A 14,880-nucleotide genomic window follows, 5' to 3' on the forward strand; every position below is an offset into this window, starting at 1 on the left:
GGGAGGAATAGGAAATGGCTCTGTGCTTTCTTGGGACTTTCTCATAGTGGAAGGATCCCAACATGGGGTTTTTTAATTGTTTTTTTCCCCCTTTGGTGATGCCTCAGTATTGGTAAGGGAACGGAACAATTCTCTGGCCCTCAGTAGTTTGTGTCTCTCAACGTTTTTAAAATAATGTTTGACCCTCAAGCTGAAAAGGTTGGGCACTGCTATCTTTAATAAATTTTGTGTAAAATGGTCTAATTTACATAGAATCATAGAACTGGAAGGGACCTCGAGAGGTCATCTAGTCCAGTCCCCTGCACTCATGGCAGGACTGAGTATTATTTAGACCATCCCTGACAGGTGTTCGTCTAACCTGCTCTTAAAAATCTCCAATGATGGAGATTCCACAACCTCCCTAGGCAATTCATTCCAGTACTTAACCACTCTGACAATTAGGAAGTTGTTCCTAATGTCCAAACTAAATCTCTCTTCCAGCAACTTAAGCTCATTACTTCTGCTACATGGTGTATCTAAAACTGCATCTTGAAAGTAGGATCCTGAAATGGCCTGGGTGGAAGCTAGTCTTCAACAGCTGCTAGGTTCTGTAAATAGGAAGACAGGGAAAAAGGTCTGAGTGAAAGGATGTACAGGCAGTGTGCGCCCAGCACAGAACTAGCAAGTAATTTTAGAGGAGGAGAGATTGTATTGATAAGAGGAAATATAGTCATTAGGGCTGTCAATTAACTGCTGTTAACGCATGCAATTAACACGCAGCACAATTAATGCGTAAATTTTTTTAACACATTTTAATCACAGACCCTCTGGGCGGGAGGGCAGCATGAGATGCTCTGGAGACGCTGTCAGTCAGGTGCAGTAATGCAAGCTGCCACCAGGGGGCTGGAAGAGAAGAGGCTAGAGAAAGAAGTGGTTCTCTTTCCCGCTTCAGCGGAGAAGTAGAGATGTTGACACACACACACCCACGCCCCCAGGTGACCATATTTTTTAAAGTAAAAACAGGATGGCCAGGGGCTCGCTGGAGCTCCCCCTTCCCTTTGCAGGGCTTGCCCGAGCTGCCCTCCCCATTCCTCCTGGGCCTGGGGCTGACCCCCGCTCCCATCCCTGTGCCACCTGCAGCTGGGGCTGACTGCCCCCCTCCTGAGCCCCATGCCACCTGGGGTTGAGGCTGACCAGCTCCCCCCTCCCCTCCCGAGCCTGTGCCACTTGCAGCTGGGGCTGACACCCTCTCCCCCCCCCACACAAAGCTCCACGCCTCCCCCGTCTGAGGCTTATCTCTCCCCTCCCCGAGCTCTGTGTCTTCCATGTCTGAGGCTGATCTCTCTTTTTCCCCACCCCACAACCCTCAAGCTCTGCACTGCCCAGGGGTCAGCTCTGAAGCTAGCACTCCCTGCCAGCAGCAGATTTCTCCACTTTCCTGCTGGCAGGCAGTGCTGCCTTCAGCTGATCACCAGGCAGCAGCCACCACTCTCTGTTCTGCCTTGTATTCGGGACAAATACCCAATTCTGATGAAAAAGTAGGGACGGCTGGGACAGAGCTGAAAAAGGGGACTGTCCTAGCCAAAACGGGACGTATTGTTCCTGGCCAGCCCCTCATTCGCAGGATCAACCCCCTTGCGTCGTGCCCCATTGCCTTTAGCCGGCCGTTCGCTCCGGGGATAACCCATAGAGAACATGGGCCTGGCCAGCTCAGCCTCCCTGCACCAGACTCTCCTCCCCTGCAGTATGATAAGTCCCTGAGGTAAAATCCAGCCTCCCTTGCAAACAAAGGCTCACTCAGGTGAAGGGAGCCCACCTAGCTCAGTAAAAGGAATTAAGCCTGGTGAGCCCAGTAGCAGAAACCACCCTTCCAGAAGCAGAAGAAAGACACCTTCCTCACCCTCCTGCACAAATTATTGCTTACTGCTCCCCATTGTCACCCCCTGTCTTCCCAGGCTTTCCTCCTGCACAAGTCATTGCTTCCTTCCTTCCTCCCCTGTCCTCCCCCACCACTGAATGCTTCTTTGTCTGAGTGATTGGCTGAACAAGATGTAGGACTGAGTGGACTTGTAGGCTCTAAAGTTTGACATTGTTTTATTGTTAAGTGCAGTTATTTTTTTTTACATAATTTTACATTTGTAAGTTCAACTTTCATGATAGAGATTGCACTACAGTACTTCATTGAAGTGAACTGAAGTTTCTTTACAGAGCAAATGTTTGTAATAAAAAATAAATATAAAGTGAGCACTGTACACTTGGTAGAAAACATCCAAAAATATTTAAATAAATGGTATTCTATTACTGTTTAACAGCGCGATTAATTGAAATTAATTTTTTTAATCACGCGATTAATCACGATCAGTTATACTTTTGGCCTTCACAACATCCCCTGGCAATGAGTTCCACAGGCTGGCTATGCATTGTGTGAAGAAGTACTACTCTACGTTGTTTCATTGTGTATTTCCCATTGGTTCTTGTGTTATGTAAAGAGGTAAATAACATTTCCCTATTCACTTTCTCCACACATTCATTATTTAAAGATCTCTATCGTATCCCCCCTTAGTCAGTTCTCTCCTGAGCCAAACAGTCTTAGTCTTTTTCATCTCTCCTCATATGGCAGCTGTTCCATACCCCTAAACATTTTTGTTGCCCTTCGGTATAACTTTTCCGGTTCTAATGTATTGTTTTTGAGAAGGGGTGACAAGAACTGCACATAGTCTTCAAGATGACTGGGGCCGGTTTTCTTAAATATCTTCATAAATGATCTGGAGGATGGTGTGGATTGCACTCTCAGCAAATTTGCGGATGATACTAAACTGGGAGGAGTGGTAGATACGCTGGAGGGCAGGGATAGGATACAGAGGGACCTAGACAAATTGGAGGATTGGGCCAAAAGAAATCTGATGAGGTTCAATAAGGATAAGTGCAGGGTCCTGCACTTAGGACGGAAGAACCCAATGCACCGCTACAGACTAGGGACCGAATGGCTAGGCAGCAGTTCTGCGGAAAAGGACCTAGGGGTGACAGTGGACGAGAAGCTGATTATGAGTCAACAGTGTGCCCTTGTTGCCAAGAAGGCCAATGGCATTTTGGGATGTATAAGTAGGGGCATAGCCAGCAGATCGAGGGACGTGATCGTTCCCCTCTATTCGACATTGGTGAGGCCTCATCTGGAGTACTGTGTCCAGTTTTGGGCCCCACACTACAAGAAGGATGTGGATAAATTGGAGAGAGTCCAGTGAAGGGCAACAAAAATGATTAGGGGTCTGGAACACATGACTTACGAGGAGAGGCTGAGGGAACTGGGATTGTTTAGTCTGCAGAAGAGAAGAATGAGGGGGGATTTGATAGCTGCTTTCAACTACCTGAAAGGTGGTTCCAAAGAGGATGGTTCTAGACTATTCTCAGTGGTAGAAGATGACAGGACAAGGAGTAATGGTCTCAAGTTGCAGTGGGGGAGGTTTAGGTTGGATATTAGGAAAAACTTTTTCACTAGGAGGGTGGTGAAACACTGGAATGCGCTACCTAGGGAGGTGGTAGAATCTCCTCCCTTAGAAGGTTTTAAGGTCAGGCTTGACAAAGCCCTGGCTGGGATGATTTAATTGGGGATTGGCCCTGCTTTGAGCAGGGGGTTGGACTAGATGACCTCCTGAGGTCCCTTCCAACCCTGATATTCTATGATTCTATGAAGGCATACCATGGATTTATATAGTGGCATAATCTTTTCTATCATATTATGTATCCCTTTCCCTAATGGTTCCTGATATTTTATTCGCTTCTTTTGTCTGCCGCTGCTCATAGAGCAGATGTTCTCAGAGAACTAGCTATGATGACTGCAAGGTGTTTTTCTTGAGTGATAACAGCTAAGTTAGGCCCCATCATTGTGTAGGTATATTTGGGATTATTTCAGTGTGCATTATTTTACATTTGTCAAAATTGAATTTCATCTGACGTTTTGTTGCCTAGTCAACTAGTTTTGTGAGATCTCTTTGTAACTCTTCACAGTCAGCTTTGGACTTAACTGCCTTGAGTAATTTTGTATCATCAGCAAACATAGCCATTTCACTTTTTACCTCCTTTTCCAGATGATTTATGAATATGTTGAACCCCACAAGTCCCAGTACAGATCCTTGGGGGACCCTGCCGTTTACTTCTTTCCATTGTGGAAACTGACCCTTTATTCCTACTCTTTGCTTTCTGTCTTTCAACCAGTTACTGATCCTTGAAAGGACCTTCCCTCTTATCCCATGACTGCTTACTTTGCTTAAGAGCCTTTGGAGAGGGACCTTGGTAAAGGCTTTCCAAAAATCAAGATACACTATACCAACTGGATCACCCTTGTCCACCTGCTTGTTGACACCCTCAAAGAATTCTAATAGATAGGTGAGACATGATTTCCCTTTACAAAAGCCATGTTGACTCATCCCCAATATATTGTGTTCATCTATGTGTCTGATAATTCTATTCTTTACGATAGTTTCAACCAGTTTGTCTGGTACTGAAGTTAGGCTTACCAGCCTTTATTTGCTAGAATTGTTTCTGGAGCCTTTTTTCTTTTAAATCGGCATTATGTGAGCAATCCTCCAGTCATCCGGTGCAGAGGCTGATTTTATCAATAGGTTATGTTCCACAGTGAGTTCTTCAGTATCTTATCTGAGTTCCTTCAAAAGTCTTGGGGGAATACCATCTGGTCCTAGTGACTTATTACTGTTTAATTTATCAATTTGTTCCAAAATATACTGACACCTCAGTGTGCGACAGTTCCTCAGATTTGTCGTCTAAAAAGAATGGCTCAGGTTTGGGAATCTCCCTCCCATTCTCTGCAATGAAGACTGAAGGAAAGAATTCATTTAGCTTCTCCACAATGGCCTCGTTTTTCTTGAGTGCTCCTTTAATACCATGATTGTCCAGTGGCCCCTCTCATTGTTGGCAGGCTTCCTGCAACTGATGTACTTTAAAAAAAATTGCTGTTAATTTTTGTGTGTTTTGCTATTTGTTCTTCAAATTATTTTTTGATCTGCCTAATTATGCTTTTACACTTGACCTTCTGGACTTTATGCTCCTTTCTGTTTTCCTCTGTAGGATTTGACTTTCATTTTTTAAAGGATGCCTTTTTGCTCTAGCTGCCTCTTTTACTCTGCTGTTTAGCTATGGTGGTATTATTTTGGTCCTCTTACTGTTCTTGTTTTTTATTTGGGGTATACATTTAGTTTACCCTGTATTAATGGTGTATTTTTCCATGCAGCTTGCAGGCATTTAACTCTTCTGACTGTTCCTTTTAATTTCCATTTAACTGTCTCCCTCATTTTTTGTATAGTTCCCCCTTTTTGAAGTTAAATTCTACTATGGTGGGGTGTTTTGCTATTCTTCCCCGCTTCCTCCCTCAGAATGTTAAATTTAATTACATTGTGGTCACTATCACCATGTGGTTCAGCTATATTAACCTTTTGGACCAGATCCTATGCTCCATTTAGGACTAAATCAAAAATTGCCTCTCCTCTTATGGTTTCCAGGACTAGCCGCTTCAAGAAGCAGTCATTAATGGTGTCTAGAAATTTTATCTCTGCATCCTGCCTTGTGATGAGACATACCAGTAAGCATGGGGATAGTTGAAATCCCCCTTATTATGGGGTTTTCTGTTTTTGTAGTCTCTCTAATCTCCTTGAGCGTTTCACAGTCATTCACCATCCTGATCAAGTGGTCGGTAGTATAATCCTACTGCTATACTCCTTATTAATTGATTCTCAATTTAGTTTTAGTTACAATACCTAAATTAGACCATTTTACACAAAACCAATTAATAAGAACCTTGAATCATGCTTTGTGGACTTATTCCCTCCTTCAGTCCCCTCTGAGTACATTTCATCCTTCTTTTGAGTGACATGGACTGGAATTGTCTCAGATAAGTGAATTTTGGAAATTAGTAAAGTTATTCTATTCAGTTTCACTCCATACTACACTACCTCCTTCTCCCCCATCCTTTTCCATGAACCTCTCTCATGAGTGAGTACTAGGTGACCATGTCCATTCATGCTTCAGTTGGGACCAGTAGAAAAAGTCCCTTCGTGTTATCAGGCAAAAAGTTTTTACTTCTGATATTCCTTGATGTCCCAAAATAAAAGGGAACTTTGGGCTTCTTGTTCCATTTTAGCTTGTTGGCCTTTTTTCTAGTCTCAGTAGCTAGATTTCTAAATGGTTTCTAGCTACAATTTCACTTGCAGTTCATGAAGAAATAAAATTAAAGTAGTCTGAAATGTGGTTGGTTCACCAAGTAGAAACCCATGAATAATTGGAATAGAGACATCCAGGGATTCCAAAGATGTTTATAGATGAATTAGGTAATATAATTTTGAGAAAATTGCTTTCTTCTAATTAAGAGTGTTCCGCCAAAAAGTAAAAAATACAATGTAACTGTTTATAGGAACAGTCTTCTTGATGAAGTGCTGGGAGTCTATCCGGTGTCATTCAGATGAAATTTTAAAATGTAGAATTTGAATGAGAATAGATCTCAGGGCTTTAATTTCTATATTTAAATAGAAAAAAATGGTCTCAAGTGTTATGGTTGTAAGTGGTGTGAAATAATTTTATTATAAGATGTACTTTATATTTCTGATGTACATCGTTTCTCATCATCATCACTAACGGGTTAATACCCCTCACTTGTACAATTCAGAGGTGGTGCATTGTGTTGCAGGAGGCTCCAGGACTAAGCCCTGGCTTTGAGCTCAAGCCACCAGATTTTCTGCCTCTGGTGGCTGTTTCTCCTGACAATTTTGTTTTATAACGTCAGTTTTTATTCATTTTCATGCAATAGTGACTTATCTCCGAGCAGGTATTTGGCAGCACGGTGGTTTCAATCTGCTGCAGCACCTTGTCTCCAGGATTGCAGTGTCTTCAAAACACCAGGCTATGTAAACAGTGCTCCCTGTTTACAGGTTCTGCATTTACAGGTCCTGCGAAGGGCAAATCTTGCACTGCATATTCACAGCAAGCTGACCCCAGGGTACAGGCCTCAGATTTCGATCTGCAAGTCAAGTCCCCTCTTGCTTCCAGGAACCATGACTCAAATGCAGAAAAGCCCAGGCAGCAGCTTCTGAGCACTTCAGATAGAGAGAGGGAGAGAATTTAAAAATGAAGAGAACACTGTCTAGCCAGCTCAGGGAGTGGGGTGGTGTGATGTGGCTACCACAGATGTGGGCTACAAGGAAAAATCCATGAGGAGGAGCCAAAATTCTCTACTCTGCCCACAAGATACTGAAGTGGTCCTCAGCTCCCTATTGAAAGAAGCAGGGCTCCTACACAACTCCATTTCCTCCCCTTATGACTCAGGGGATTTTCATATTATTCAGAGGTAAGTCTTGCAAACCCCAGAGACACAGGTCCCAAAAAGGCAAAAGCAAGCATCACTTTTGCAAAGCAGCAATTAATATTGTTAATAACAAGTAGAGTGCAATTGCAACCCCAGTGTTGAATCCCTTCTCCCACTGCGGGAGTGTTTGCTGAGATTTTTCTCCTACATCGAGGCGCTCTTGGTGCTCTGGATCAAACTCACTATACCCTCCCCACCAGCATGTGTGTGGACATGTAGAAAAGCCGGTCACTCCTGTGAAGCCTTGCCTCAGGATGTGGTGCAGTGGGAATTGTCTGTCTGGCTTTCAGCCTAAGGGCCCCCTCTCTGTTAGGGAAAGTGACTCATATTTCAATTGTGGGAATTGTGTCTTATGATCATCAGCCATAAACCCTGTCTTTGCCAGAGAAAGGGGCTCATAGTCTGAAAGATGGGAAAGAATCTCTTTCTCTCTGTCTCTTTTCCCTGCCCCTTCCCCACTCCACAAGCTGGCTCTATATTAAAGTGTAAAGGAACACTTGAGGAAGCCTCTGAGCAGATTAGAGGCATCATAGGACTGGAAGGGACCTTGAGGGGCGATCTAGTCCAGTCCCCTCCACTCATGGCAGGACTAAGAGCTTGTCTACACCTACCGGGGTATCAACACGCAGCAATCGATGCATCAGCGGTTGATTTAGCGGTCTAGTGAAGACCCCGCTAAATTGATCGCAGACCACTCTCCTGTCGACTTTTGTACTTCACCGGATCGAGAAGAGTAAGGGGAGTCGACGGGAGAGCATCTCCCGTCGACATTGCATAGTGTGGACCCTGTGGTAAGTAGATCTAAGCTACGTCGACTTGAGTTACACTATTCACGTAACTCAAATTGCATAGCTTAGATTGACTTTTCCCTGTAGTGTAGACAAGGCCTAAGTATTATCTAGACCGTTTCTGACAGGTGTTTGACTAATCTGCTCTTAAAAATCTCCAGTGATGGAGATTCCACAACCTCCCTAGGCAATCTATTTCAGTGCTTAACTACCCTGACAGTTAGGAAGCCTAAACCTCCCTTGCTGCAATTTAAGCCCATTGCTTCTTGTCCTATCCTCAGAGGTTAAGAAAAACAATTTTTCTCCTTCCTCCTTGTAACAACCTTTTACGTACTTGAAAACTGTTATCATGTCCCCCCTCAGTCTTCTCTTTTCCAGACTAAACAAACCCAATTTTTTAAGTCTTCCCTCATGGGTCATGTTTTCTAGACCTTTAATCCTTTTTGTTGCTCTTCTCTGGACTCTCTCCAATTTTTCCACATCCTTCCTGAAATGTGGTCCCCAGAACTGGACACAATACTCCAGTCGAGGCCTAATCAGTGCAGAAGTAGAGCGGAAGAATTACTTCTCATGTTTTGCTTACAACACTCCTGCTAATACATCCCAGAATGATGTTCGCTTTTTTTGCAACAGCCTTACGCCGTTGACTCTTCTTTAGCTTGTGATCCACTGTGACTCCCAGATCCCTTTCCGCAATACTCCTTCCTAGGCAGTCATTTCCCATTTTGTATGTGTGCAGCTCATTGTTCCTTACTAAATGGAGTACTTTGCATTTGTCCTTATTGAATTTCATCCTGTTTACTTCAGACCATTTCTCTAGTTTGTCCAGATCATTTTGAATTTTAATCCTATTCTCCAAAGCACTTGTGTCAGGGTTCCTTCCCCACTCTGAACTCTGGGGTACAGATGTGGGGACCCGCATGAAAGATCCCCTAAGCTTATTCTTACCAGCTTAGGTTAAAACTTCCCCAAGGCACAGATTCCTTTCTTGCCTTGGGATCGCTGCTACACCAAGTGATTTAACGAACAATCAGGGAAGGGACCACTTGGAGTCCTGTTCCCCAAAAATATTTCCCCAAGCCTACACCCCCTTTCCTGAGGAAGGCTTGAGCATATATCCTAACCAATTGGTTACAAAATGATCAAAAACCCAAACCACGCGGTCTTGGAACAATGGAAAAAATCAGTCAGGTTCTTAAAGGAAGGATTTTATTTAAAGAAAAAGTAAAAGAATCACCTCTGTAAAATCAGGATGGTAAATACTTTACAGGGTAATCAGATTCAAAACACAGAGGATTCCCCTCTAGGCAAAACTTGAAAGTTACAAAAAAACCAGGATAAACTTCCCTCTAGCAAAGGGAAAATTCACAAATTGAGAAAACAAAGATAAACTAATATGCCTTGCCTGGCTGTACTTAAAATTTCTGTAATATGAGAGACTGGTTCAGAATGGTTTGGAGAACATGGATTGATATCTGGTCCCTCCTAGTCCCAAGAGCAAACGAACACAGAAACAAAGAACCCAAAACAAAGCCTCTCCCCTCACCCAGATTTGAAAGTATCTTTTGTCCCCGTTGGTTCCTTTGGTCAGGTGCCAACCAGGATATTTGAGCTGCTTAACCCCTTACAGGTAAGGAGAAATTTTAGGCTACCCTTATGGTTATGACAACTTGCAACCCCTCCCAGCTTGGTATCTTCCACAGACTTTTTATAAGTGTACTCTCTATGCCATTATCTAAATCATTGATGAAGATATTGAACAGAACCAGACCCAGAACTGATCCCTGTGGGACCCCACTTTCCTTCCAGCATGACTGTGAACCACTGATAACTACTCTGGGAACAGTTTTCCAATCAGTTTTACACCCACCTTATAGTAGCTCCATCTAGGTTGCATTTTCCTAGTTTGTTTATGAGAAGGTCATGCGAGACAGTATCAAAAGCTTTACTAAAGTCAAGAAATACCACGTCTGCCGCCTCCTCCCTATCCACAATTCTTGTTACCCTGTCAAAGAAAGCTATTGGGTTGGTTTGACACAATTTTTTCTTGACAAATCCATGCTGACTGTGAGATGTGACATTCCACTCCCCACAAAGCTGCACCATCATGGGATTACAGTGGTTAAGTGAGAAATCCCTTTCTGTGTTCAAAATTATCCTGATTTACTGAATAAAGACCTGAGAGGAGCTAGATTGCTCCTATAATACTTGGATGCTAGCTATCCTGGGGGAGCAGGCAGGCAACCTTTCATGTTCCTGGGGACATCTAGCAAGCTGCTTCTACAATTGAGTTGAGGTATTTGTATCAGTATCCCTCCGCAGCTGAGTAGTCCTCCAAGCCAGGATCAGTAGCATGCTATCTCCCCCATGTAAACAGCCTGGGGAAGTACCACATGCACCACCACGTGCAAGACCGGACAAGAGGATAGTGGCTTGCAACAAAGTATCTTTCAAACGTTATTAAATAGAAGGTTTTCCTTAGCCACCTCCTTTGAGATCATCTTGGGATCCAAATGAAGATGTCTGATCAAAACTAAATTTTAAACTAAATGTTATATAACAAAGACATGTAATATGTTTCGGAAACCTAAGGCTGGTGCAGCAATAGCTTCTCCAGTGAAAGACAGGCACTCCTTCAGAAGGGAGCTTTTTTCCAAAGGACCATAAGAGAGAGGACATACAGTGCTGCAATTTCAAAGCCTCACCTATAGCCATTCAGACCAGAGGTTTTTCATATACTTAATAAGGAAAATCTAGTTGATGGTAAGCAGGTGGTTCATTTAGGAGTATAATCCTTGCCTGGAGTTGAACATCTCATGTGCTGACCTTGTCAGACCTTTGATGTGATCTGTGATGAGCAATGGCTTATGACTCGGCAGCTACAAAGGCAATATTATACCCATGAATAGCAATCAGTCATCTTTAAACAAATATCTTGTGCATCCAGATTTAGAGGTGAGTTGCTTCTCTGAGAACATTAGAGAAAATTAGCAGCTGAAATAGCAGGGTGGCCTCCATAGTTTAAGTACAAATAACATGCAGAAAGTCAATCTAATGTTCATTCTGGACCATTGCATATTCACTGTGTGAGAAAGTTTTGTACAGTGGGGAGCATATCTAGAAGGCAAATTTCCAAAATTTCAGAGTACACGTCCTGTTAGTTAACTTCAGCAGCTCTTTCAGTGGTGTCTCTGAACAACCTCCCCTTTCTCCCCCCCACCCCCCCCAAAAAAAAAAAAACCCGCAAACCTCACTCCCACAGACATGGCCATATGGGATCAGACCAGTGGTCCATTGAGTCCAATATCCTGACAGTAGCATTGGCCAGTATCAGCTGTTCCAGAAGAATGTGAAAGAAACTACATAGCAGGGAATTATAATAATCATTACAAAGTTCTAGTGATCTCAGCCACCTTATTGTTTCTCCAGAATGGTCGATAGGAGCCCTACAACCAAGCACAATAGAAATGTGGGTACCAGCTCTAGTGGTATTCTGTATGTAGCACATCAGACTCTCCCTTTGAGTATCAGATGCCAAGATTAATCAGTGAGAGCCTCTGACCTGCTCTCATTACCTCTAATAGGTAGTTTTTGGAATTGGTTCCTGTCTCTACAAGAACCACACTGTGGTTGTCAAAAGTATAAAATTACTCTTGTAGCTTCAGGAAATTTTCTATTCAAGTAGGTTCCTTTTTCCACTATTCCTGGAAAATAGTTCTTCCATCATTTTGTTCTAACCATTAGTACTCCTTTGGAAGAGTATGACATAAATGGGCTTTCATGGAACTTAAAAGATATATTTCAAACATATTGAGTTCACATGCCAGGTGTCTCTTTCAGTCCAAAATGCTAAGGCCTTAGGGCCTCAGAATTGCTGCAGGCAAGTGGTTAAAATCATGAACCAGCTAGTACGCTAAGCAACCGGCAGAACTTATTCACAGGTCATGAGCCTAGTCTGAGGATGATTTTACAAGTAAGTGTTTCCATTCCTTTGTTTCCTTTGGTAGGAAGGTACTGCTGAGTTGTTTCCCACATACTGTCTCGTCATTCCTGCCTGTTGTTCTGCTATATCAATTAAAACACTGCTTGTTCTGCCCCACACTTTTGTGATTCACTGCTCGCTACTTCTGTTAGTAATGAATGAGGAGAGAAGTTGAGCAACAGAATATGTAATTTACCTGATAAATGTCTTTCTGTTGCGTAGCTTTTCTCCTCATTCAGTCCACTTGGATAGTCTAGTAAATGACCAGGCTAAAAATGGAAATCTTTTTCTAAAGGAAAATGTAGACATATTCTCTTAAGGTTAATTAATGCATTATATCAGGTTGTCTTGATGCTAATAATTGGTTGCTACAGTGTTTCTTCAGCTTTGGAAGAATTTTTCTGGTGGCCTAAGATGAAGGGCAGGGCGTAGTCCTTGAGCCTCCAGCAAAAACACTGGACTGCCTCTTAATTTCTATAGCTGGAGGTCAGGGTGGATTGATTTAAATAATTTAAATCAGCAAGCAGGAGATCTTGATTTAAATAATTCATTTTTGTTTTGCTTTGTATTTTTTAGTAATTTTCCTAAAGAGAGGTTCATTCCCATTGATTGATAACCATTAAAACATGTTGATTTGCAATTTAATATAGCCTTTTCAACAAATGTGGTACTTCTTTTTGCTAACCAGGAGGATACTCTGCCTAAATACATTTATTTAAGCAGTTATATAACTTAACGTATATTTATTCAGATTCTTTATTTTTATGTTTTGTATTACGTTGGAAAACAGTGAATGATGCATTTCCTATTTACTACAAAATAATTAATTTGTATTTGTGATTTGTATCAACCTCTGTTTGGATGGAAATTAAAATTCAATTGAAAATTAACAAAACCAGAATTTTAAAATGGTATTTTATTAATTACATAAAACTACCTTAAATATGAAGAATACATAAAAAACAAAGTTTATCAAAACATGTTTTGCAGTTGAAGAAATTGATGTGTTAAACAAAGGAGGTATAATCTATAGTTAGTGAATTGAACTGATTGTTTCTCGTTACCATGTCCTTCAAGGTTTAAGTAGTAGTAGATCTTATCCTCTCACCTAGTTTTTATTCATAGGTTGAAAGAGGAAGACGAGTTTTGCTGCTTTTCAGTTCCCAATCAATTTCTCAGCTTGGAATGAACTAGTTATTGAAATAAACTTGTTGAATCAATCAAAATGAAGAAAATACTTCTGCACCTGCAGAAGAGGCTACTGCTGTCAAAAGCTGGTTTAGCATTTCGGCAAACTCTGGTTCCAGGTGCTTACCCAGTGATTTAGACTTGACTTACTTTCTTTAAAACTTCAGCGGCAAATATTTACTGCTTAAATATTTTTTTAAAATTTAATGGTTTTACTAGCTTATAGTAAGTTTGGGCTTTAATATATGTTGTAATTTTAAATATGTTTATTTTTTAAAAGAAAAATCGATTTAATTTAAACAAAAATCCAATTAAAAAAACGGATTTAACTTTAAAAAACCATTTTTTAAAATCAAAAATTTTATCCACCCTGGTTGGGGTAGCATTTACCCATTAGCGATTAATGAAGAGGGAAGCTGCTAACATAAGATTACCATATAAGAAATTTCTGATTTTTCTTTGGTTGTACTTTTCAATAAGAAAAATACTTTACATTTGTATATTTAAACAGTGCTTCATAAACTGTTAAAGAAAACAGACTATTTGATACACACACACACATACATACACACACACACATTGACTATAGCAGAGCTATAGCACTGTGCTATACTTTATATATAATATAAAAAAATAAAATGTTTGTAGACCTACCATCATAGTAATGGTCTGTTTTGGGTAAATAATTTTGTTTAGAAATGAATAAGTTCTAATTGAAATTGTAAAAAGAAAAGGAGTACTTGTGGCACCTTAGAGACTAACCAATTTATTTGAGCATGAGCTTTCGTGAGCTACAGCTCAGTGAGCTGTAGCTCACGAAAGCTCATGCTCAAATAAATTGGTTAGTCTCTAAGGTGCCACAAGTACTCCTTTTCTTTTTGCGAATACAGACTAACACGGCTGTTCCTCTGAAAATTGAAATTGTGTTTATCCTTGTAAATAAACAAGTCTAGCAAATAGGGAAAAGTTTATTTGCTTTTATATTACTTGTATGGAGATCATTCACCTCTTGGCACACAGGACAGGGGTCACATTTGGTATTTTATTGCAAATCTAGCAGAAATTATTTTTAATGGCACACCTTTCAAGTCTGAGAGTAATTCAGTTTTCTAGAAATTAATAAAATGGCCTAATTTATATTACCTTCTGAGGTAGGGCAAAAAGTATCAAACTTGTAAGCTTCTTTATAACTTGGTATTCTAAAACACAAATTTGTCAAACTTAACAAAATCATGAATATAAAGTAGAAATGTTAATGCTTTCTTCAAGGATTATAAGTGTATTCTGTCCCATGTAGTTTTGTTACCTGAAAAGTTACCATGTAAATTTTTCTGTTGTGCAGGGGAACGTCCATTTCAGTGTACACTGTGTGATAAAGCTTTTAACCAGAAGAGTGCCCTTCAGGTGCACATGAAAAAGCACACAGGAGAGAGGCCTTACAAATGTGATTACTGTGCAATGGGCTTTACACAGAAAAGCAATATGAAACTCCATATGAAACGAGCTCATGGTTATGCTGGTAGGTAACGTGATTTGTAGTAATGTTAAGCACACATTTTTTGAAGCAGAGATCA

At 41.2% G+C, this 14,880-nt stretch overlaps 1 protein-coding gene across 6 annotated transcripts in view; it reads left to right on the top strand.

Moving 5' to 3' along the window:
- ZNF236 (zinc finger protein 236) overlaps positions 1-14,880 on the top strand; it is a 199,259-nt gene that overhangs the window by 169,141 nt on the left and 15,238 nt on the right. For 5 of the 6 annotated variants that reach the window (XM_048840075.2, XM_048840076.2, XM_048840077.2 and 2 more), the window contains one exon: positions 14,649-14,825. In XM_048840075.2, the coding sequence (XP_048696032.1) occupies positions 14,649-14,825 (177 nt within the window). Of the gene's footprint in view, positions 1-4,191; positions 4,363-14,648; positions 14,826-14,880 lie in introns of those variants that run through there. The other variant, XR_007355241.2, reaches the window with a different exon arrangement.

The sequence above is a fragment of the Caretta caretta genome, chromosome 2 (assembly GCF_965140235.1).
Source record: "Caretta caretta isolate rCarCar2 chromosome 2, rCarCar1.hap1, whole genome shotgun sequence".
Lineage (NCBI taxonomy): Eukaryota > Metazoa > Chordata > Testudines > Cheloniidae > Caretta > Caretta caretta.